Source organism: Xiphophorus couchianus, chromosome 12 (assembly GCF_001444195.1).
Source record: "Xiphophorus couchianus chromosome 12, X_couchianus-1.0, whole genome shotgun sequence".
Classification (NCBI taxonomy): Eukaryota; Metazoa; Chordata; class Actinopteri; order Cyprinodontiformes; family Poeciliidae; genus Xiphophorus; species Xiphophorus couchianus.
The window spans coordinates 6,699,344-6,724,366 of record NC_040239.1 but is presented as its reverse complement, the minus strand read 5'-3'; the positions used below and the strand labels follow the sequence as shown (position 1 = coordinate 6,724,366).

Sequence of the window (25,023 nt, the reverse complement as noted above, 5' to 3'; positions counted from 1 at the left end):
GCACAATCTAAGCAACTCCAAAATATTGGCAAACTATGAATAAAAATGTCCAGCATGTCCTGAAAGCTGCAGGCATTCTTACTCATCATAAAAGCTAAAGCAGCTGGAATCACACAGTGCTGTTAGGAGTGTTACCTTTCAGACAGCAGGGTGTCATGTCTGACTGGTCAGACGGTCTCACCACTGCTTCCACCTTGCAGCGGCTCTAACTCATGAAAACATCCACGTTCCGCAGCCGGCTATAAGCCTACCGAGAGCCAAAGTTTAGCCGGCCCTCTAGGGAATGCTTGAGAGTGGATCAAACGAGGCTTTGTGAAGGGAAGCTGACCTGCAAGCGTGCAGTCGGTATGTGATGCAGAGTTTGTGCAAAGCTGGGTCCATTTGCATAAATGTCTTGAGAATGATTGACACTACATAACATAAAATACAGTCTATAGAGATTAGAGTTTTGGCAGCACTGTTCTGCCACTGTTTGACTGGTGAAAAAAGTTGAACTGATAAATGAAAGTCATGTGTTTGCATGCTTTCACAGTTCCTTAGAGAGCTCTGTCATCATTATTGACTGGGATATTTTCCATTGATGCTTAAGCTTTAGCTAACTAGGAGCACATTTAGAGCTGAAATTAAATTTTAGAGGCTTACAAAACATTCAGGTATTACGATAAGCAATTCATGCCATTGATTAGTCATGCAAAAGTAGCATGTGCCAATCTGTAGATTTCAATGTTTTTAATTTGCTCAATATTCCATTGATATTCTAAACATAAATTCTCTGTGACATAAACTTAAGAGATGTTTAGTGGTACCAACATGTGGTGCATCTGGCTAGCAGACATTACTGTTGGTCCAGAGGGGAAGATTTAGTACACATTTAGAAGCAGATGTTTGGTTAAAAGAATTTATGAAATGAAAGCATTAATGTTATTGTTCATGAAAATTATTGCAGTGAGGAAAAGGTGAGCAAGCAAGTCAGATTATCAGTTGTTAAATGAAAAGACAACACATTTATTAGTTTAACTACGCAAACACAAATGAGCACTATCATCAAAACAATGTTGACATGGAGCCAAGATTTCACTGAAAACCTGATCATTGAATCAGAGGAGGTGATCAGCTCCTCAAAAAATCTTTATACAACTTGACCTTGTTTGGCAATCTTTTATATTACAACTACAAAATTTGTTACATTTCATTGGGAATCCCAATACAAAGGAAAGCAAAATTGAGAAGTGAAAAATTATACTGTTTCAAAACTTTAACAAATACAATTCTTAAGTGTGGCATGCAGACGTTAGAATAGGACCATCTTTTGCTGCACTTGCCCCAGATTTGTACATCGTGAGAATGGATTGAACTCTGCACTTTGGTTTTCCTCCCGTCCATACATTCATCTTCTATAATCACCTATTCTCTAAGGGTGGCAGGGGAGCTGGTGCTTATCTCCAGCGGTTATCGGGCAAGAGGTGGGGTCGCCAGTCCATCACAGGGCAACACAGAGACACACAATACAAACAACCATACACACACACTCTTTCTCCCAAATGCAATAGAGAAAGATTGCAATCAACTTACAAGTCATGGTTTTGGACTGCAGGAGGAAATCAGACTACCTGGAAAGAACCCACTCATGACCAGGGAGAACATGCAAACACCATGCATAAAGACAGGGATTTGAACCCAGAGCCTTTCTAGCTCTGAGGCAACACTGTTACCAACTGAGTCAATTCTAGCTAATTGACTTGATCTGATTTAAACCATTCTGTTGTAGGGCTGACTGTACTGCAGCAACATAACCATCCACTCTAGTTCCAAGTTGCAACCTCTAACAGGATGAATGTTATTTAGCTTTGTCCATCTTCCCATTAGCTTTGACTGGCTTCTCTGTCTCTGCTGAGAAAGGAATCCCCAAAGCATAATGCCATCATCACCATGCATCCCGATGGAGATGGTGTGTTAAGGTTTAGACACAGTGTCAGTGTTCTACCTTAGCAGCTTTTCCAACTGAAAATGGGTGATTTTTTTTTCACTCTTCCTGAAAGTCCAGATTTATGGAGTGCACCAATAGTACCATACATAATATTTTGTGGATCTCTGTCGCTCCTCCAGAATTACCATGAACCTCTTGACTGCTTCTCTAATGTCCTCCTTGCCAGGCTTTCAGTTTAGGTAAATGGCCGTGTGTTGGTAGCTTTGCTCTTTCCATTTTAGGAAGATGGTTTGGACATGGTGAACAAAATGTGTAAAGCTTGGCATATTTTTTTTCCAACCCAACTCTGTCTTATTTTTCTCTACAACTTTTTTTTCCTGCCCTGTCTGCCAAACTTCTGGGATCTTTTACATAACCAGTGTATGTGTACTGAGATTATAGTATACACAGATGAACTCTATTTAGTGAGGAGGTGACGTTTGTGTATCGTTGTAAAAGGTGGCTGAATACTGAGTACTGAACTTCACTGCATGGTTAAAAAATAGGATCAAATTGAAATATATGTCATTGAATCTGTCTGAATTATTGGATGATTTCCCCCCAGCTTCCTTTTTTTTGCATAGTACCTGTAAAATTGAACTGAATGCAAATGGATGCTTTTCACACTTTTCAAACTGACTTTTATTTTTGTTTTATTTTACAATTTTGTGCTATTTTTGTTGATGTTTTACTTAAAATCCCAATAAAAAGAACAAAGTTTGGCTTTGATAGAGTGAGAAAAATTACTTTTGCAAGTCACTGTGTTTGGCTTTAAATGACTTACTTTGAAATAAAACAAATGCAACCTTTTTTTTATATATAAAACCCCCCAATTGCATAATTGTTATGCAAATGATGCAGTATTCCCAGTCATTGTGTCCAAAGATTTCAACTGGTGTTTTTCTGGCTTTCTGGGCAATAAAAAACAGTGGCACACTTGCAAAAGCCATCAACTCTCGTTGCAAACCCTGCACACAGATGCCCCTCCATCTGCAAGCCTTAGGTGTAAAGGTGCATGTGTGTTTCTGTGTCTTGTCAGCGTTAATCTGCTTGTGTTTAGCTGCTGGTTCCCACCTAATGGTTCCTTGTCAGGAGCTCATCCAGTAGTTATTCAAAGCACTCCATTCCTCCTCTCACCTACCTGAAGATGGATGGACCGAGAAACTCGTTCTCACCAATATTCCTGTCCCCACTGGGATGCCACCCGCCCAGCCTCTCATCAGCACTCTGCCTCCTTATCTTATGTACGGCAAGAATGCAATTTGTAACACTCTGTCCCAGCCTCCTTATTTCTCTCCTTCCCCTCTTCCTTTTGCTCTCTATTTTGAGGTAATGACTTCCATACGTTTTAATATTGCAAGTGAAAGGGGGAATGGTCTGAATAGAGGAGAGAGTGGAGGAAATCTATAGATGAGCTTCTGTTAAGTGTCTCCATATGTCCAGCAGCCAGCGCTGGGGAGGAAAGAGGCTTGGCCAGCTCGGGGGAAGAGGAACTGCCTCGGCTGTTTGACTCCTTTCCACAGCGTGATAACAGACAGACGGTGTCTGAATCCACCCAGCTGTATACTTACACCTCTCCTCCCTAGTCTGCTGCGCTCACAGTAATTCTATCCGATGACTCCCACCTCCGGCTTAGTGGGGGGAAAAATGCCTTTGCTTGCAACCCGTGGAAATTCTGACCAAGATGAAAAACTGACAGAAGATACAGTAGCTCACTTTTCCAAGCCATCTGAACATGTTTCGGGCTTTTTCGTTTTTGCCTGAGAGGATTTTTCCATGCTCAACATTTCATTCGCGCTTCACACAAGCACCCGGTTGAAAGGAAAACTCTTGGATTGATGTTGAAACTTTGATTTCTCAAATATTTCCACTTTGTCACTGCCTGCAATTGTGATCTTCTCAAACCACCAGCAAAAATAAAATAAAATAAAATAAAAAGCCCTCTTTTCTTCTGTGCATGATGCTAACATTTCAGATTCCTGGTAAAATATGTAGATAGAGTGGTTATGATTTGTTAAAGAATTAGGATGAAGATAATCCACATGCAATAACTTTACCTGCAACACACACAGTAGGCACCTTTACTCAAACCAGAAGGACCTCCCAGGTTACAGTGGAATGACAATAACACACATGTAGCATGTAGCATTAACTCCTTCTTTGACCGAGAGTCTTCCAAATCATCCACATGATCATCATCACCATGTGTCCTCCAAACTCATGCTTTTCTTTGTTTGCAGGGCCCTCCTGGTTCTCATGGAAACCCTGGTCGTCCCGGACCACAAGGAGTGAAGGTAAGGACATAAAAGTGTCTCCGATTACGTTAACACAACATTTTGCAACACGCACTACATTAATGTGATCCAGATTACTCTTGCTTAGGTTTTTTCTTTCCAAGTTGAAGATGAAGCTGATTGCAGTTTGGTTTCAGTTTCCACAATCCAACTTTAAATTGTTCTTAAGTCTGTCATTCCTTTAAAAATATGGCTTCTAATGAAAGCAGTCTTGTGGTCTGTATGCAATTATAGTTATAAATGACAGGATAATAGTGGGGATTTTTTTTGTTCTTCCTCTCATCAAAAAAAAAAAGAAAAAAAAACTGGAACTGATGATAATTTTTTTCTGACAGTAAGCATTTCCTTGTTTTTCATGCAAAGAACCACAATGACGCTCTAAAAAGATTACATCAGGGGTTTTTCAGGATTGTTTTAGTTAAGCAGTTGTTTTAGTCTATTGCTAGCCTGTTTTTGTAAATACCCTTATGTGAATGTCTCTTGATCTGTGTCCAGTAAATGTGTTGTACATCTGTCAATATATTCATGCCATGCAAAATCTGACTCAGAACTGTATGAGAAAATTAGTCAGCTCTTAGGAAGAGTAAAATTGCTGCACGTTTGTGCTGTTTGTTGAATATCTTACCAACCTGAAACCTTTATTCTGAACTATACAGTCAGAACTGAGACAGATCAGATTGTTTATATCATTGTTGAATCATGAGATATTTATAACTTATAGAATGATCAGCTTTTGATTTACATGATCAATTAAAAAACTGGTCTGGATTTTATAGCTAAATCACTGTCTAAAGTGTACACAACTTTTTGAGACTTTAATGTGAAAATGTTGCCAGAAATAAAACAATCAAATATGTCAGAGGGAAAAATGTAAAAAGCAAAAAAGCTGTAATTTCCTTGCATATAGGTGTGCACACCCTTATACTGATATTTTGTCTATTTAATCTCATTTAATTAAAACATCCTGTCTTGTTTAGCTCAGCTGTTTGATTTTCCAGACTATCTTTATAATTGCAATATGGCAACAACCTGCTGTATTCTCCTTTAGTCTGAATGAAGAAGTACGGTCACAGTACAAGAAAGACCTCTTAAATGAAAACATAATTTATTTGTTAAAATCTTTCACAATTGGTTATGGTCCAAAGGAACCAACCTGGATGTCTTGGGCCATAATCCCAAACAGTGTGGTTACATAGAAACAACAGTCTGCATCACTAAAAAGATCACCACAGAAAATTAAACAGGGTATTGGTAGCATTATGCTGTGGAAGTCACCTTTCTTCAAATAAACTTTATTTATTGTTAAAGTGGATTAAATTATGAACAATTCCAAATACCACGTAGTTTTGACTCAAATCTTTCAGAGAGGTTTTAGTAGTTTTTATCATGTAAGTGTATGAAAAATAATGGGTTTTCCAGAATGATCAATATAAGATAGTAAATGTTTCATTAATTGTAGAAAAAGTGTGGAAATTATTTATCATGACCTAATTTTTTTAGATCCCAAAAACTTGTAAATTTAATTTTGAGAGCCATGGCATTTTTACATTCTGCCTGTACCAATGCAAAAATTAAGACGCTTAATGTTTAGATTAGTTCTAATAGTTTTAGTCATAAACAAGGCTAATTCAATTTGTCCTTCATTTGTTGAGCTGAAAATTACTTCCATTTTGAGTTGTGTTCTTGCATTTCAAAACATTTAAAACAGAACATTTAGTGCCCAAAGGTGTAGCAAAAGTTTATTGTGCGTAAACATCTAAAAACACAGAATGTTGTGGTTCCAAGCCGGCAGCAAATTACAGTTGCACCGGTGTTGTTTCTTCTTTTAAGGTTCTATTGTCATGTTAAACTGGTTATTGTTCTGTTTAGGGATATTTTGAATGGATTTCATGCATTTTGATAATATTCTTGTATCTTCTCCTAAGTTTGGCTTCTCTGTTAGCTGCTTTTGTCCTTGGAGGTCATCATTACCTCATCTTGTTCCTAATTCAACTTGGCACCGCTCGGTACTCCTCGACAGCCACTCAAACTCTTTTATATACCCCTTAGTTCTCTCTGTTCCTTGTTGGATTCTTGTTGTTCTCTGCTTGTCTGCCTGCCACATTTTACTCTCTCAGGAAATCCATGCTCTACACTGACCTTGTATGCTGTGCAGTTGGAGTCTTCCTTTTTTTATTTAGAGCAGCAGTAATATTCAAGCCAGAAAGCATGCAAGGAGGTGAGAGAACACTGTGGTTTAAAATGCACTTCAAATGACTTGCCTATTCTTGATTCACTAAAGTTCGGGGAGTTCAATAATGGCATTGTTACATCAAAATCACTAACACCTCTCATAAAGATGTGCAAAAAGCTAGATGATTACAGCTGTCCAGTAGGGGTATTTTGTCTGAAATACTGATCTGAGTCATTCAAGATAAAGGGGTTGCCTATACCTGCAAAGTAGTGCTTCATTAAAGTTAATCAAATTATGTTTTATTTATTCCAGAAGAGCAAGAAACTTAAAACTGAATTAAAATAACACACTGCATTTCATCAGCATTACCCTATTCACTCACCAAGAATGTGGTGGGCACTGCCGTCTCTGTCCGTTTATGACCTTCTCAATATCCTGAGGAGGATATTGACCTGCAGATCAGTGTTAGTGTGAACCTACAAAATGGTTAAGAAAGCTACAGAAATGTATCACCTGAAACATGCATTGCTTCATCAAGTTTGTATTCACTCCCTGTGGAGCCATTTGCTGAAGCGCTAGGCTAATGTTAGCATGCTTTCTCTTTGTTTTGATAAGACTCATTCATAATCTGTCTCATTATATATTTGTAAAGTGGCAAAGATAAACTTGAGTCTTTCTTTTAGCTTATTTTGGTCACTGTTTAGGCTTTATGTACGAATGGGTTTGGTGAGTTTTTTATTTTTATAGTCTTTTCTTGGGGAACACCTGACTTACTTGAATTAGTTTATTATTACTATTCATTATTAATAATAAAATAATAATATATTTTTAAATGAGGGCAGTGAAGTACATTTTTAAAAATGGTTAAATCAAACTTTTTAAATGTGTTTTCAACAAAATATTTTTAAATAAAATTTATGTTATATAATGTTATATGGTATAACTTTAACAATGATAAACATTTTCACAGCAGGAACCTTAAATAGGATAAACCAGATATTGTAAATAAATAAACAAAAGGAGCCTGTTTCTGTGTTTTTGTGTCTTAGTCATCCAGTGTTTGTGATTTTGCTCACTTTGCATTTTTGTGGTGAACCCTTCTTGGCTTTCTGTTGCTTTCTCAAAAGGTCATTCGTTTCTTTTCTGGGAGAAACTAGCGTTTTTTTTTCTTTCTGTCTCACTAATTTGCATGAACTCAACACAGCCTGCACTCCAGCTGAGCACTTCTGTCAACAAGAAGGTATTTTTAGTCTGCCATAAGAAAGAGAATGTTCCTCTAGACAATGTCACTCACTGTTTAACTCGGTGAGTGATCAATAAAAAAACCCATTACATTTCTGCTTTTCAAATTATTTCTACAAGTTGAAAAATCATAATTAGCAGGTTCTTCGGGCTTATTTAAACAGAATGTGCTTTTCTTTTGTTCATGGATATTTGCTGAGCGACTTGATTTAATCTGACCTATTTGCACACAAATTTCAAACTGCAGACTGTCTGCTTGAACACAGATCTCTGGATTTATAAAGCTGACCCACACAAACAAAACCGCATAAGAGTTAAAAGAACTTTATCTCCCAGATTTCATATGTAATTATGATATATTTTTGACTGCGTAATTTTTCAATTATCTGGTGCTATAAGTAGAATGGCTTTGAAACTATAAGCTTACCATGGGCCTCTTGAGCGGCATGCTTTTCTTGCAAAGTCTTTCCTTGCAGTACAGCCATGCTCTTTCCATTTTCAGATGATAGTTAAAAAAATGCTGTGCAAGATTTACAACATTAGGAATATTATTTTATAACCTAATCCTGCCTTAAATTTCATCACAACTGAATACCTGTCTTGCTAAGTGCTGTCTTTGGTTTTCAAAATGATGTTTGATCACTCGTACAAACTTCTCAGGTCTCCACAGATAAGAGCTAAAGTTACACACAAGTTAACTATTTTTTTTTTAATCTGAGGGAATTTAGTTGCACTTTATTTTGTTTTAGGGTATTAGAGAATAAGTGCACTAAATACAAATACTTGCCACAGTTTTCTTATTTGCAAAATTTAATTTAGTAAAATTCTTTACTACTTTGTGTTGGTCTGTTTCAGAAAATCCTAATTAAATATTTTGAAGTTGGACCGTAATTTCACAAAATGTTGAATATTTCAAGGCTTCCAAATGTTTACAAGGCATTGTGAAAGTTCACTGAACAACTGCATTGACAATGATTGAATTACACAGGATTTTTAGATACAAGGTTTACTTATCTCTCCTGACATAAACATTTTAGACAATATATTTGAGATGAATACCCGCTAGGAAAACAAGTATGCATACGATTCAAAGCTTTTCAGCTTTTTGTTACGATTTCAGCTTTGATTGTTGAAATTTATGAGTAAGATAAACACAAAATAGGGCAAAACTGTGAAGTAAATGGAAAAGGGTGGGCAGTTTTCAGCATTTTAGACAAATGCAATCTGAAAAGCATCGTCTAAAATCCGATGCTGTTTGTTCTCTGTCAAACCTTTCAGGCCTTTGTGGAACAGCTGCGTTTATAGTGATGTTAAATTACACACAAATGAACATCTGTAGACAGTTTGTTGCATTTATTTTATTGAGTGGCATTAGAGTAAGGGGAATTGATTTCAAGAGCACTTTTCCAAACCTTTCAGGTTTTTTGGAAGGGATATACAATTTTTTTTTAAAATAATTTTTCTTACACTTCACAACTATGTGTTACTTTGTGTTCTTATGATGGAATTTCATGCAGAATTGACAAAAATAAATCGGGATGAATGGAGATTTTTGTGTCAGTTTCATCAGCCAAAGATAACCCACTCATGACCCTCCCCAGCTGCAGGATTGTGTGAAATTCATCACAGTACGGGATGATGAACTTCCACAGTTGTGTGATTTCATTCCAGTCAACGCAGTCCTGTAGCATTTTTATTTGTGTTTCTATTTTTGCGATAAGAACTCACACAGGAAACGATCTGGTCCTGCTGTTGTGTTGTAATTGCTGAGATTTCAGGGAGGCTCCTTCACCAGAAACACTGGACCTTGAATGCTGACCCAGACCGCTCTGACAGGATTCCCACTGCCCGAAAAGGGAGAAGAATGTTCACCATTACTCCCCATCACTTCTTGCTGGCCTATTGTAAACTGAGTTACGGGAAGGAATAAACTGACTGTTCGTTTGTGTAAATACAAGCACTGGATTCCTCCAATAAGTACAATGAACTCATTACACTGTAATAGTGTTAGTAGAATGTAAACAGCAAAGTTTTCTGCTCCTTCTCACAAGAAATATTGTTGCAGTGCAGAGAATATTCAATAAACACCAAATCCTGTTTGAGGAAATATGTTGTAAATTTTGAAAACATAATAATTCTTTGTTGTTTATCTTGTAGGGACAAAAAGGAGATCCTGGAATGTCACCTGGTCAAGCCCTGAAAGGACAAAAAGTATGCAATGGTACCATCTTTAAAAAAACAACTTGACGTTGTTATGACATTGTGTGTGTGTGTGTGTGACCTAATTGATATTTTCAGGGAGAACCTGGTATGATCGGCCCACCTGGACCACCCGGCCAAGATGGACGAAAGGTAAAAACATTCAAAGTTAACGGATCTTATGTGTGAGTAAGATTTCTCAGTCTAGCGACATAATTTCAGTCATAAGAAATGAATTTTCTGCTTGTTGAAATTAAGTAAACATACACTGCCAACTTGTGATGTTAAAATGGTTCAGCCAAATGAGATCGTGTGGAAGCTGAATGATCATAACATACGAATGAATTATCACACCTGGAAAAAGTTTAAAGAGGATTTGCTGTCTTACATGTAAGACTGTAATACATCATCAGTATAACAGGCTTCTGATTTTCTAAAACATCTCAACTGAAGTGGATTACTGGGTGAAAAGTTTTACATGTCGTCTCCAAACGTTATGTCACTTGTTCCTTGGAGAGCTCTCCTCTGAAAAGTAGGACAAGTTTGGAATGTGTCTCAGTTCTGTGATGTGATCCTTCTCATGATGTAAAATATTTGACTTTCTCTGCTTACTGCTGAGTTGCTGCTGCAGAGAGAGAGAGAGACGTTTTGCAGCAGTGTCCTCCATGGTGTTATTTTATCACTGGCCTTTTCCCAAGCCCCTCACAGTAATTACAGACATCAATAGGGGATATGCCTGTTGGGTTTTTCTATCAAGCATTATAGGAAATGACTAATTTTGTTTTTCCATTAAGGTTGTTTTTCTAAATGATTTATTTTTTTAAAATTTTCATTTATTTTTTTGCTTACCGTAAGCACTTTTTGTATTGCCTTGTTGCTGAAAATGTGCTATATAAATAAAATTACCTTTACCTTTTACCTTTACCTGTGTGTAAAACAGAAGATCGGTTCTTACTAAAGTTGAAAACCTTGTTAAAGGGAGGTCATGCAAGTAAACACATCCCTAAAAGGATAAGTAGATCATCCCAGCAGCCTGATGTTAAAGTCAATTTTATTTCTGTAGCACCTTTAAAAGTAACAAAGTTGACCAAAGTCTTTGTTAGTTAAAATACATGCAGTTACAAACAAACATAGTAACATTTACCAAAAAAACAAGCAAAAACAAAGAGGACAATATATAAAATGCCTGTTAGGAGTCAAGCATAAGTCACAATAAAAGCTGGTGTAAATTAAAAATAAGTTTAAAAGCCTGATTAGACTTTTCAATATCAATTGTCAGGTTATTCCAGAGTCTATGAGGCTGAATTGTCTTTGTTTGGATTTCAGCTCTGCTGAGAGCATCTGGTTGGTGATCTTGTGCTCCTTTGGGGTTAGACAGGTCAAGCAGCTGGACCAAGCCGTTATAAACTTTAAAGTAAAACAAAATAACTAGACAATCAAGTCCAAAATATGGAGTATTTGTTTACATTTGCTAAAGCAAGAGTATCTTCCTTGTGACTATGCCCTTCCTCTTTTCTAATTTTGAGAATTTTAATTTCAAATCTGTCTATAAACATTTCAACTAGAAGGATATAAGACATAGTTCTTCCAAAAAGGAAACAGATGATCAAATACAGTACAAATACAGTATTCTTATGTAGCCTGTTTTCACTTAGTGTTTGAAAATTCTGTGTTATACAACCACTGACATCTTGTAGACAGCTAAAGAAAGCATGAAAATGGGGAAACAAGCATATGATTTAAAAAAGAAATAAACCTGGATGTCATCAACATAAAACAGAGTACTATATTCCGATCTTTTCTCTCCAGTTAATAGAAATAAAATAAATCATCTTGGTTCTTCTGAAGATTAGCATATACATCCTTGCTTGCAGCTGTGTTTGCTCTCAGTAATTTTGTTTTTTTGGATTATTCCCAGTGACAGAAAGTTCCTATAAAGCTAAATCTTGCTGCACCTGAAGCATTTGCTTTTTAATTGTCCATGCAGCCAGTAAATCTCTGGACCACCTGATAGATCTTTTACACAGAGACTTCTAACTTCAGGGGAGCAATGGGAAGGAAGGGAGGAGAAGATGTTAAGTTATTAACCAAAAATACATTTAACAGCAGGATTTTCAAATACAATAATTTTGTGTGAAGCACACTTATACAGCTAAATGGAGGTCACAGTGGGGGAAAAATATCCAGTTTAAATGAGAAGTAAATCTGAATGTCATCAGCATAGCAATCAACAAAATGCTTGCACTTCCTGCTTTAGTTTTATTCTACAGAGTTGATTTATCAGAAGTTTTGGTTTATTTATTCTTAATCAGTTTGTTGAACATTTAAATGCTTAATATTTTTGCAGGAATGTTGGTCATTTTGTTGGGTTCCTATGTTATATGGCTTTTATTACAATGTGAGAGGTCGTGGTTGCTTGATTTTACACAGAATTCAAACTTTCTAAAAGATACACTTTAAACACAGAAGCATTCCTGTTGATTCTCATTCTCATTAAAATGTTTTAATGATTCTCACTAAAATATCCGCACTTACTTTCTCCCAATCAGATTAAACTTTTCTGTTTTACAGAGTTTTCCTAGCTGGTAAAATACTTTGTTCTTAAGTATGTGAATAGTTAAAGCTCTTTAGACATTAGTAGGCTCAGAATTGAATTGAAAGTGTCTGGTGGATAAAATGAGACAGAAGAAGGGAAACTTTCAATAAAGAGAAATGCTGATGTTTTGCAAAACAGCATAAATAATTATGACTGAAACTAAACTTCTTTTTAATTACGCTTGAGGGTTTGTGTGTTTTGAAAGCTGCTGTCAGAGTCAACCCTGGACGAGATGGAAGCAAATAAAAAGAAAAGGTTGTTGCTGGGTGAGGATTTAGATGCCGCATCTGTGGTAATTAAAACAAAAAGCATGACAAAATGAGAAAATCTTTGTCATTAGCGTACTGTTTCCACAGAGAGACTTTCTCGTACTATTTTAAATCTATCCTCAGCATAATGAGGTATTCGTGAGTTCTCCAGCCATTTGTTATGCAATCAGACGGAGCTGACAGGAAAAAAGTTCTTCCATTTAGGAACGTAATGGGAAGTGTTATGTTAAAAAAGAAAGGATCACATCTTGTGTTATGACTCATGGAACATGGAACCATGGGAAAAGGCTGATAATCTCCTGACTGATTTATGGTCAGCGTGGGCCTTTACTGGACATGGAACATCTTGTTGCTACTACGGTCCTGTTGGCTAGGTTTCTCAATCCACTGTTACAAATCTGCGTTAGCCTGTAAAAATTCATCTTTGCACAAGGATCAGCTGACAGCCATTCAGCGTATTACAAGTCTTATCCACCTAATTAAAACAAGACAGATCCACTTGGCTCTGAGCAAGGCCACCAGACACCTCCTCGCTTGCAGCTGTTTCTACTCTCAGTATTTTCTTTGTTTAATCATTCTCAGGCACACAAAGCCCCCCATAAATCGGAGTATCGCTGAAATTCCACCAGATGCAGATGAAACTCAAGCATTTGCTTTCTAGCTGTCCAAGCAGCCAGTAAAACTTTGACCCAATGCAGCATGATAGATCTCTTATTACTGAGTTTTCTGCTCAGAAAGTGACCCACCGCCAAAAGAAAAAAGTCTTTCCTCACTGTGGGAAATGTGTAACGATGTAATGGGAAGGTTGCCTGGGAGTCATTCAGTGGTCTGAGCTGTAAAATAGGAAAGGACTCGTGTATGTGTGTGTGTAAAATCCAAACACTGTGGAGAGTATTACCAATTCTGGACCATAGAGTCCTTTATACAGCCAGCTTAAAATTTTGGCAGACTGAAATAAAACTGTATTTTTCATGAGGTGTGCAGTTTTTCTCCCTGTCCTGCTCCCCAGTTTTGCAGAGTCAAAGCTGTGTTTGCTGATTGATTTATGAAAGCGAACAGAGAGAGGCCTGCCTGTTGGGACTGGGGGTTTGTGTCACATTGAAAATAAAAATCTGTGTAAAGAATAATGCATTATTTGTCGGACAGGTGTAGTCTGTTTCTTCTGCTGTAGACGGGGGAGACAGTGAAGCTGGCCCAGTTTGCTGGTGGCAGCAGGGTTGCTCTTTTGTGATTCAAATTGATAAACAGCAGCTTGAAGTTGTTCACATTTTGTCACATTACAAACTCAAGCTTCAGTGTATTTAGGGGGGATTCATGTGATCGGCCAGTGTGACATAATGATCTACTGGCTCATTTGCACATCTAGAGACAGAGAGTTTTGGCTATTTATCTTTTTCAAAAATAGATTAAGCTGAATCAGATTTATTTGAGTGTCTAAAAAAATTGTTTTCAAGTGTTGCCAGAAATTTCGGCCAAACTGCATTTGAACTTTGACTGGTCCATTCTACAGGATTTGATCTTAATCAGTTAATTATAACTCTAGCATGTTGGCTGTAATGTTTAGTTTGTTTACGCTTTGTTCCACATGTTTGCTATGTCTTCTACATGACTTGCGGCAAACGTCTTCATCCTGCGGCTTTCATTCAATGTTGGCTTTCTTGCCACTCTTGCTAATAATTGCCAGACTTGCTAATAATTATCAGATTGATAGATTTTGCAGCCCAGAGTTAAAACCATGTGCCATCAGGAGGCACATGGTTACCTAATGCTGCTTTAACCTCCACAGCTTCCTCCCTGAACTGTTTGCTGTGTTCCTTGGTCTCTATGATGCTAGTTGTTCACTAATAGAATAGAATAGAATAGAATAGAATAGAATAGAAGTACTTTATTCATCCCAGCAGGGAAATTACTTTGCAGTTACAGCATAGAGACAAGACACAATAACAACTACCACTGAGTAGTAGTTGTAGATAAAATAAAAAAAAAAAATAAAATATAAAATGCTATAAATTGTAAAAATATGAAATGCTGTTAATATAAAAAGCAACTTAAGAGCAGTCCTTGCAAAGATTAAAAATAAATGCAGATATGTATATGTAAATATATGTACAGCAAGTGTGCCACTGTGCAGTTGTGCAAAATCGGACTGATTAGTGCAGAACAATGATTTAGCTTTTATTGTACAGTGAGATGGCATGTGGCAGGAAGGATTTCCTGTATCTGTCCCTACGACAGCGGAGCTGGAGCAGCCTATGTGAGAAGGTGCTCCGCTGTCTGTCCACTATGTGGTGGAGAGGGTTCATAAATTACACACAAGCAGGCTCTACTCAGTAACTAGATGACCTCTGAAGCCATTTGTTTTCACCGAATTGGATGTAGGAGTATCAGAAAAATGAGGGTGAATACAAATGCACAACGGCTTTTTAGAGTTTTACTTGAACGGAAATGAAAACCATGTAGCATTTTGCTTTCATTTCACAATAATGCACTACTTTGTGTTGATCTGTCAAACAAACGGAAGTGTAGTTGTAAAGCGTCAGAATGTGTGTAAGTTAAAGTGATAGGAATCGTTTTGCAAGGTTCTGCATGTGAAAATAATACATTTAAATGAATACATTTCCTTTATTTTCTGCCTCACATTTGCTCACAAAAACACTTTCGAGTTTTCCAAACTACTGCATCATTTTTACCTGTTTGCAGATAAACAGCCAAAAAAGATGGACTGTGTACAATCTGACTAAAGTAATTAAAATTCTTGGCACGTTGAAAAGAAACAAAGAAAATTGTTGCCTGCTCTTTCAGTTTGAGGGGAGTGTGGAATCAGTTGTAAGCTCTTTTAAAAGATTCAGGCCCAATTTCTTGTTTTGGCCTTGCACCTCCATTTCGATGGATTACAGTGCCTCTTTTCTTTTGGGGATCAAGGAGAAATGGTCATTCGGCTGTTTAAATGGGCCCACAATGTCCCGATCCAAGGACTCCTTTCAAGAGGGGCACCTTATTTTTGTCAAGAGGAAAAGTAAGGCCAAGTACGGGATTGGTTATATTTTTTTATACTTTTAGCAAATGCTTTGAGTATCTTTGTATTTTTGTTTTTGCTTTGATTGCCTGATATTGATCTATTTTTTCAGTTAAATGTATTTTTGCAGTGAGTAACTAAAAATGAAATGACCTTTTATCTTATTCTGAGAGATCGACCTGTCAGGATGATTTTTCTCAGCAGCTTCCTGCCTGTCACTTTCACTCTGCTTCAGACTTTCAGATCTGCCTCTGTGTCCATCAATATTAACTTCCACTGTGAAGTCAAACTATTTTCAAACCAAACTTACCTCTCAATCAGCACCATTTTACTGTGAAAGGCTGAGACAGCCATATGGAGGGAATAAAAGTTGGTGGTATGAGTGTTTTAGAGCTTTCTGGCCTTCCATAAGCATACTATGCATGCACCACATATGCTTCCTCTTCTGCGAGACACTTGGAAGCAAAGGCTGTTTGACTAGAACAGCTTGCAGCTTATATAAACTATCCTGCATGTTGTGTGTCTGTTGAATATGATGAATAGGATCAGCTGAGTAAATACTGATGTACTTCATCATTTAGATCAGCTGGTGGAATGACGTGTGAGCTGCACCTGACTGGGCTTGCCTGAAATAACTCCATGATGTTGGTGTCATAAGTACAAAATAATTTTTAAAGGCAAATGTATACTTCTCAGGCGGCGCAGCTGCAAATAAACTACGTAAGGTTTCATCTCGACCTGCAGTTCACAATGACTCTCTGTAGATATCAAAGCCAAGTCAAGTTTATTTGTATATTTCAGTGACAAGGCAGTTCAAAGTGCTTTCCATCATGAAAACAACAAACATGAGTTATGAAACAAACAATAAGCATTACATTTTGTCAAATGCCATCAAAATCATACCAAATGTACTATTGATCAAAGGGAACTCTAAACAGGTGGGTTTTAAGCGTTGGGTTAAAAGAACTCACTGTTTCAGCTGTTTTGCAGTTTTCTGAGAGTTTGTTCCAGATATTAATGTGCTACCCAGACTAATCTGATATATGGGTTTCAAACATTCAATGTCTGAAGACATACAACATGTGATAGAAAGACTGAAATGATGGTTTAGGTGTTAAAACTGTGTAATTTTACTACTACTGATAATAATACCAACAAAGATGAGGTACAGCATGGTCCACTGTTGCCGTGCAGCTAAACTTGGGTTCTGATCCTGGCCTGAGGTCTTTCTGCATTCAGTTTGCATGTTCTCTGTGGATATTTCAGCCACCTCCCACGGTCCAAAAATAGCATGGTGGGTAAATCGGTCTCCATTTATTTCCCTTGGGATTAAATGTGTGTACATGGTTGTTTGTGCTGTGTGTGTGCCTCTGTGTGGCCCTGTGATGGATTGGCAACCTGTCTGGGGTCTACTTTACCTTTGGTCCAATGACAACTGAGCCCTGCATGGATAACTGGGTGTAGATAATTGATGGATGGAACAGTAAAGGCAAAGCAGAACATCTGGAACGTCCTTGTAAAACATTTGCTGCTGCATTAGAAACATCACCAACAATTTATTGCCATAGGGAGCATGGATGCTTTGTATGCATTGAATGAGCCACTGCAGTCCAAGTAGTTCTTTCTATTATTCATACTGATGGTAACGGAAAGACAGTGCAATCCTGCTGTGCATTTACCCTTAAAAATAAATATCTGCATGCAGGTGAATGAACGGCCTAAATGAGAGAATATGCCCCTCTCTATTTGGAAACCCAACAATGATGAGAAAAATTCCCCATAAAACATGCAACCAATGGAAAATACTGGCAAGCACTTAAAAAGTGTAATCTAATACAGGCACACTGTGTGACACACTGAAACCCAGTTTAGAACAAACGTGCTTAAGGAGCTTTTTCTTCTACAGTGAAATTGAACGACTAATAAGCACCAGCTATGATTGTGACTTTCAACCCTGTCACAAATCCTTAAGCTTGTTTACATTTTCCTAACGTTTGGATCTGTCAGTCGTGTACTTTTAAGAACTGAAGTCTGCTCTGCAGTCAATACTTTTAGATATCTCACAGTTCATTCATGTAAGAACATTTTAATATGATCCTCTTTAGTACAGCCTGCTGACAGGAGTGCATGCTTTGTATGACATTATTGTCTACGTTGATGCTACTTTTCCAGCCTTTTGCCGCCTGTTGTTTACTCGATCTGCTGCCGACAGGCCGACACAGCTGGCGGCTAATGACTTCACACTTGAGAGGACAGCGTTGTTCATTCCTCAGAGATAATTTCACATCTCTATCTTTGCTACTTGTGAGCCTTGATTGGGAGAAGATTAATATATTTTATAACCAGCTGGTAGAGCCATTGGAGATCACAGGGTGTGAAGATGACCATTAAATATCCTTCTGGGTGTCAGGTGTTACTGCCTAATTAGTTTACTGGCTTTATTAATTTTAAGCAGAGTGCAGAGGTGGCAGTTAATAAGCAAACACACCAATAGCTGAGCTGCTACAATTAAAGTCAGTATAACTCCTGTGTAAATAGTAAAGAACTGCTTTATTAAGGACTGCACAGTCAACACAGCTGATAAGTGGTCTATTAGTTTAGCAGCTGTTAAATTTGTCTTACCTGTGCGGTGTTGGAAATGCATCTCTCCTTACTTTATTAAAGTATTTGTTAGCAAACAGAAGCTCCTCTTTTATGGGAAAAGGTAATTTTCTCCCATGCAGTGGTGACTGTGGCACTCAATCGTGATGGTTTCCAGTATTGTCATCAAAACGATGTTTGTGTTCTTCAAAACACATTTTGAATGGCACCTTCTTTTTCTTGTTGTGCCTCGTCTTCGGTGGCTCACCTTCTCTCACAACAACGTTTTTGGATGTATACAAACCTTACTGTTGTACAAATCATTTTTTTGATATCTTGAATGTGTTGAATGAGAACAGGAACAAATATGAATTAAGCTTCTAAATTGATTTTAAATGCAAAATGAAGTCCAAGTTTAACAATTAGAACCGCAGAATTCTGGTTTGATGGTTTGTTCAGCAAAGTGTGATTTAGATAGCATCTGAACTTCTTGAAGACGTTTTGCCGCCAAGAAACAAAAAAAGAAGTCCAGTTGTGCTCTGCCTAACATCAGGACATTAGAAGGGTTTATTAATGCACTTCACAGTACCTTTGTAAAAAAAAATATATATAAAGACAATTCAGACTTGTAAACAGCTAAGCTATATTTTTTTCTTTACCAACAGGGACAAAAAGGCTATTCTGGTTCTTGTGGTCATCCGGGCGAACCTGTGAGTAAGCTTTATTTCAATTGATGCAAAAGGTGCTTCAGACGTTCTCTGCAACAAGAAAGCAGCTGTTGCTGCTATAAATGGAGAGACGTCAACAGAGATGGGACATGTTTAATCCCTCATCTGAAGACTTTCTGTGCCTGCAAGAGACAAAATTGATATAAAAGAACCACCAGTAAATTATTTACAAATTAAAATAGAAAAATAAGTAGCTTTTTTTTTTTTTTTAAAAAGGAGTCAAATCATTCTGACAAGCTATATGTAGTTCACAGGCAGTTGTTAGTATCAGCAAGATATTTTTGGCTGAAGAACAAGTAGGGCAAATAGTTTGAACATCAAGAGTCATTCCTCCTCCACATTATCCTCCGTCTCTTCTCACCACTTTCTAAACCTGGCGTAATCTCTCTTTTAAGGAATGTGCTGTCTCACAACCAGAATAGGAAGAAATTTCTCCTTTTATTTTTTAACAAAATTATATATTTTAGGTTAATTATGTGTTTAAAATTTTTAACAACTCACAGTTCCTTCTCAGAAAGGTTTTGATATGCCTTGTTAGGCAGTTCAGTTCCTGCCTGCTTAAGTGTGTTTATTTGTGTATTTAATGACCTAATATGTTAAGAAATTCTTACTGGATCACTGTGGAATAAATTACATGTGTTCCATAACCTGTGGCTCTTGGACAGTGTGTAAGATTGTAGGGTTTGGAGCTAGACAGAAAGGCAAGAACATGCTGGGATTTGTTGCAAGGCAGGGGAATTTTTTAATTAATGGAAAACCGGATCGGGAGCCAACTAACATGAACAACGACTGACCAGATGTTCCAGGGTCAGGCCGGATTCTGAAGATGCTTTAAAGGTACAGCAAATGCTCACTGGCAGCCCACCGCCGACCCCACAAAACTTAACACCAATCTTTAATATCATTACAGAACATGACTTGTTCTTTGCTTGAGCTTATGGGTTATTTTCCAGAACCTGCAGTTAAGGCACTTTAATGTGTTATTTCTGTAATTCGAAGGTTACTTTTCTGGGGCTTAAAGGCTGTATAAAAAAAATCCCTCACTAAATTATCCATGGTCTTTTCTCCCTATGTTTAAATCTTTTGCGGTATAAACGTTCTGTTATTTCTTCCATTTGATATTTCAGAATTTTTGTGCCTCTTAGTACATGACTCACTCAGTTTTAAAAGACCACTGAAACTGCTGAGACGTAACTGTTGCCAGCATATGTCACAAATGTGGTCAGCTGTAAAAACAGCCTATAATTTGTGGCATGCCTTCACTTATTGACTTTGTTTAGATTTTCTTATAAACAATATGTAATATTAAACATTCCTCTCAGAGAGACGCGTTTACTTTTGTCTTGCCACAAGGAAGGAATGACTCATGTGTTCATCTGTGCATTATTGAAGATAAATGGATGAAAGCCAAACTGTTCCACAGTAGTCATGCCACCAAGTGACTTAACCACATTGTAATCTCACTTGCTGTCAGAATAAATAGTCTGAGTGGTAATATTTTTTTGTGGCGCCTCTTAGACAGTATTGAACGAAAAGCCTTTATTGAAAGTTTGGAGAGTTTAATGAATGGTGTAATATCTGCAACTGCCAATTGTTGCAACACAAACACATCACTTATTATCATCAAATTTTATTTCTATCTTTGCTTGTTCTCTGTTACTGCAGTCAGGCTAAAAGAGAAGCTATCTGCACATAAAACATTATTTTCCAGAAAATTGCTGGCTCCTTCTGCCGTTCAGCTGATCCTTCTTCTTTTCGTTTTCCACCTTGATCCTTGTCCTCTTCTACCTCTGACTTCTGTGCTGTCTTTGTTTCCACAGGGTGAGCAGGGAGATGATGGAAGCCCTGGGGCCAAAGGCTATCCTGGCAGGCAGGTGCAGTAAATCTAGTGTTGCGGTACTGATTGATCAGGGACAAACGCACACTTTCACACACACACACACACACACACACACACACACACACACACACACACACACACACACACACACACACATAGAGTGAATAAAAGTTGGTTATATTTTATATATTGGTATTTCTTCTTGAAATTTAGTGCTTCCTTTGGCTTTTCAAAATTGTTTTTTTTTTTGACAAGTAAGACAAATAAAAATAAGGATAAATAAAATCCTACATCCAGAAGTCCTTGCAATATTAATGTGTAAGTTATTGTTTAGCACAATACAAACAAAATATCCTTAAATGATCCTCTCACATAAATATTAATCATATTTTGACAATTCCAAATAAAATGTTTCCAGCGTTCACATAAAAGGAACAAGAACCAGAGCAACAGTGCTAAGCATGAAATCTCTCTCTGGAAATTCCAGGACTTGTTAGAAAAAATGTCAAAGGTTTCCAAAGTAAGCACTACCCCGAAAGAAAGAGAGTAATAACAGTGTGACTAATGCCACAGCTCTCTGGGTACAAATAGGCTTCCTCTGTCCAGTTCGAATTGTGGGCGTCATCTTCTGTTCCAATTCGTTGTAAAGTCTTTAACATAAGAAGTCAGAGCTGTATAGCTTTACAGTTCCTTAACATTTAATGCATGTTTTGTCTCAGCTGTAAGCAAAATCCATTAAAATATTTGGATGATTACCGACTTCTTTTCAAGATTATGATATAGTTTGGGCTCATGTCACTGTACTTTCAGCTTCATCATGCACACACTGGAAGGTGTAATGGATTAGGTTTTAGCACCCCCTACTATTTCTACATTATGAATCACTCAGGCTTTTGTGGTCATCATTATGATACTCTGGTGAGAACTGTTGCTGTTTTGATTGCAGAGAGAGAATGGTGAATTAAATTAATTAATTTATAGATAATAAAGTTGTAGATGTTGTAAACTACAGTCATTATTAATATCAGATGTTTCAAGGGCTTAAATTTGAAACATCTTATTGTAATTTATTCCCATGCATAATTATTTTTATCATATTTAGATTTTTTTCAATCAAAATAGGTAAATCTCTTTTGCTATTTGCATTGACAGAACTGTTTTATTGTGTTTAACCTCAGGGTTTGCCTGGACCTGTAGGGAAAACTGGACCAAAAGGTGTCAGTGTAAGTAGATACTAAAACGATATCCAGTGTTTTTGTTGTTTCCTTTATTACAGACTGTTTAAGATCCGGACCTGAAATATCTCTACCACACTAATGACTATATAATTGGTTGTTTGTACATTATGTAATTGTTATGCCTCATTTAAATAAAATGTGAAATGTTTACTCTATGCCTGTCAACCCAGTGCAGCCACATAAAACCTACATAATAACAAACATTTACAATACTTTGTAAAAGGATTCATACCCCTTGAACTTTCTCATATTTTGTCTTGATTATTATGCGATAATGCAGCATAAATTAGTATGTATTTGTAAAGTGGAAGGGCAAAAGAATACAGTTTTCAGAACTTTACAGTTTAAAACCCTGAAAATGTTGAGCCAGTTACCTCTGATATCCCTGTGAAAGTTTACATACCAAAAGAAATATGATACTGAATGTGTAGCTGGAGATGAAGAGGAATAGTTTCGAGCAAAGCGTGTTCATGTGCCAGAACGGCCAGAGTCAGACTCATTAAACCGGCTGTTCATGGATGTTTTCCACCCAGTCTGTCGGAGGTCAGGGTTTTCTGCAACGACAAATGTGGAAGGGTGTCAGATGCCGCATGTAAATAGCTGATAGAGACAAACAGCAAAAGATATGACTACAAACAGGCACTGTATGCAGTGCTTTGAGCTGTTTTGTCATATTAAATCCCAATAAAATACCATGAAGTCTGATTGTAATATTACAAAAAGTGTAAAAGTTCAAGGTTGTGAATACTTTTGCAACACACTGAATTTGACATGGGTAAATTCTCAGTGATAACAGTACAGAGTTGGGTTTTTTCAGAAAATGATTCATGATTTTTAAGTAAAAGTAGAGTAGATGAAATACAATATGCTGTTACCATTTCTACTTTTCTGCTGGTTAGGTTTTACACAAAGATCTTCAGAGATCCCTGATGTGAGGGTATGTGCCCTTGGACTACATCGTGGAAGCCAGCACCATGCAGTCCATGGGCATATACACTTACCTCAAGGCCTGGCTCCTCAAGACGTCAGTCTGTCTCAGAAACCTGGCAGAACTGTAACAGATGGCAGAGAAATCTGCGTTAGTTGTTCTGATAACTCACCCTCCTGAACAATGTCACCTATCTTTTTCTTACTCCCACTTTGTCCTTTTTTATCATCCTCTTTTTCATTTCATTTATGTGTGCCTTTTCCATTTCTCTCCTCCATCTTTTATTCATCTCTCCAGGGTCACATTGGCGTCCCAGGGCTTTTTGGCTTTCCTGGTCCTGATGGAGAGAGAGTAAGTATTAGTGGCTGTGAGCGTCTTGCCTGCAGGGTTGCATTGTGGCAGTCCATGGGCCAAATGATGAAATAGAAATACATTTCATTGTTGCAGAAATGAGACACTTGAGGCAGATTTTTACCAAACTAGAAATCTTTAAATAGTGTTTGGATCGGACCCTCACACCACAGCCTACATACAGTGGTGGATAATTCTTGAGTGTAGAAGATGGATATAAATTGATAGAAACCCAGCTATAAATCAAATCCACACCATCAAACCACTGAATCAAAACAAAGGGATTCATGTGACTTTATCACATTTTTTTTTTTACTTTAGCCGAAGTGAATAATGACCAAATTACTGAAAGCAGGAGTAAAATTTGTCTTTGTATCTGAAAAAACAAGTATTATTGTTTTTATCATGTGTAAATTTGTCATTGTTGCCTCTCGCGGCCTTCATGCTCTGATTTCTGTCTCCTTTACAGGGAATTCCTGGTGTGCATGGGAAGAAGGGCAAGATGGGTAGGCCGGTAAAGTTTTCTCTCAACATACTTCTCATTGTTAAGGCAGCCTTGTGGCCGTGAATTTGTTTGTGATCTATGGGATATAACAGTAATGCAGTGATACTGTAAAGTCTTACAAAATACCGCTCCTTAGGCCGACTCTTTGATGGTAAACCCCTTTTGGCTTTTCGAGTTGATATGCAGAAAATGGTGCTGAGCAGCATGTTAATGCACTGGCTTGTGGGGAATGTGAGTATTTTGAAGAGGCGTGGTACAACCTTGCAAAAGTATTCATACCTCACATTTTGCCACATTATAATCTCAATATATTTCATTGGGATTTTATATGATTGACAAACAGAGAAGTTAATAAATCAAAGTCATGCTATTGTATGTTTTTTCTTTTTCTTTTAAGCTATACTGTTGTAAATGTTTGCAGCTGTTTTTAGGATTCTTTATTCTGATACCCCTAAATGAAATTCAGTGTGATGTTTAGAAGTCACCTTGTTGTATTCAGATTGTTGTACTCTGTTAAAATGAAGTGCAACCTTGCAAAGTGTCCCGGCTTGCAGCTCTTTTGTGAGACCTCAGGGGTATTCATTCGTTTGTACTAAACAGCTTTGTGAATGTTAATGGGTCATAAAGGTTCATGTGTCTGCAGTGCATCGTGGTTCTTGCTGAGTTTCAGGAACAACTTGGCCCATTTTATACTGGAGCTCTGTGATTCATTTTCTGTGCTTGGCCTTAATGAGAAAAGTTTGTATTTTTGAAAGTTTGGTTATTACCAAACTTTCAAAAAAGTTTGGTAATTGCCGTGACATCTATCTGTCTGTCTATCTGTCGTATATATGTATGTATGTATGTATGTATGTATCTATCTATCTATCTATCTATCTTATGGGTTTGGCTCTCTGGTGACTTTACCCACAGTCAAAGAAAGTCTGATGTCATCGGCGCCTGGAAGCAAACTTCCCATCATTCCTTGCTAACGCGGAAAAAAACAGTAATGTTCTCATGGACACGTGTAGAAACGGGATACTTCCCATGCTGGTAGTCTGGTAGTACATGATTACTAAATATTGTTACGCAATTATGGTCTGTGACATATCCTGAGGT

At 37.4% G+C, this 25,023-nt stretch overlaps 1 protein-coding gene across 3 annotated transcripts in view; it reads left to right on the top strand.

The window, feature by feature from the left end:
• col27a1b (collagen, type XXVII, alpha 1b) overlaps positions 1-25,023 on the top strand; it is an 81,667-nt gene that overhangs the window by 15,110 nt on the left and 41,534 nt on the right. For all 3 annotated transcript variants that reach the window (XM_028033936.1, XM_028033935.1, XM_028033937.1), the window contains exons 5-12: positions 4,207-4,260; positions 9,833-9,886; positions 9,974-10,027; positions 19,001-19,045; positions 20,884-20,937; positions 22,082-22,126; positions 23,367-23,420; positions 23,890-23,934. In XM_028033936.1, the coding sequence (XP_027889737.1) occupies positions 4,207-4,260; positions 9,833-9,886; positions 9,974-10,027; positions 19,001-19,045; positions 20,884-20,937; positions 22,082-22,126; positions 23,367-23,420; positions 23,890-23,934 (405 nt within the window). The remainder of the gene's footprint in view (positions 1-4,206; positions 4,261-9,832; positions 9,887-9,973; positions 10,028-19,000; positions 19,046-20,883; positions 20,938-22,081; positions 22,127-23,366; positions 23,421-23,889; positions 23,935-25,023) is intronic.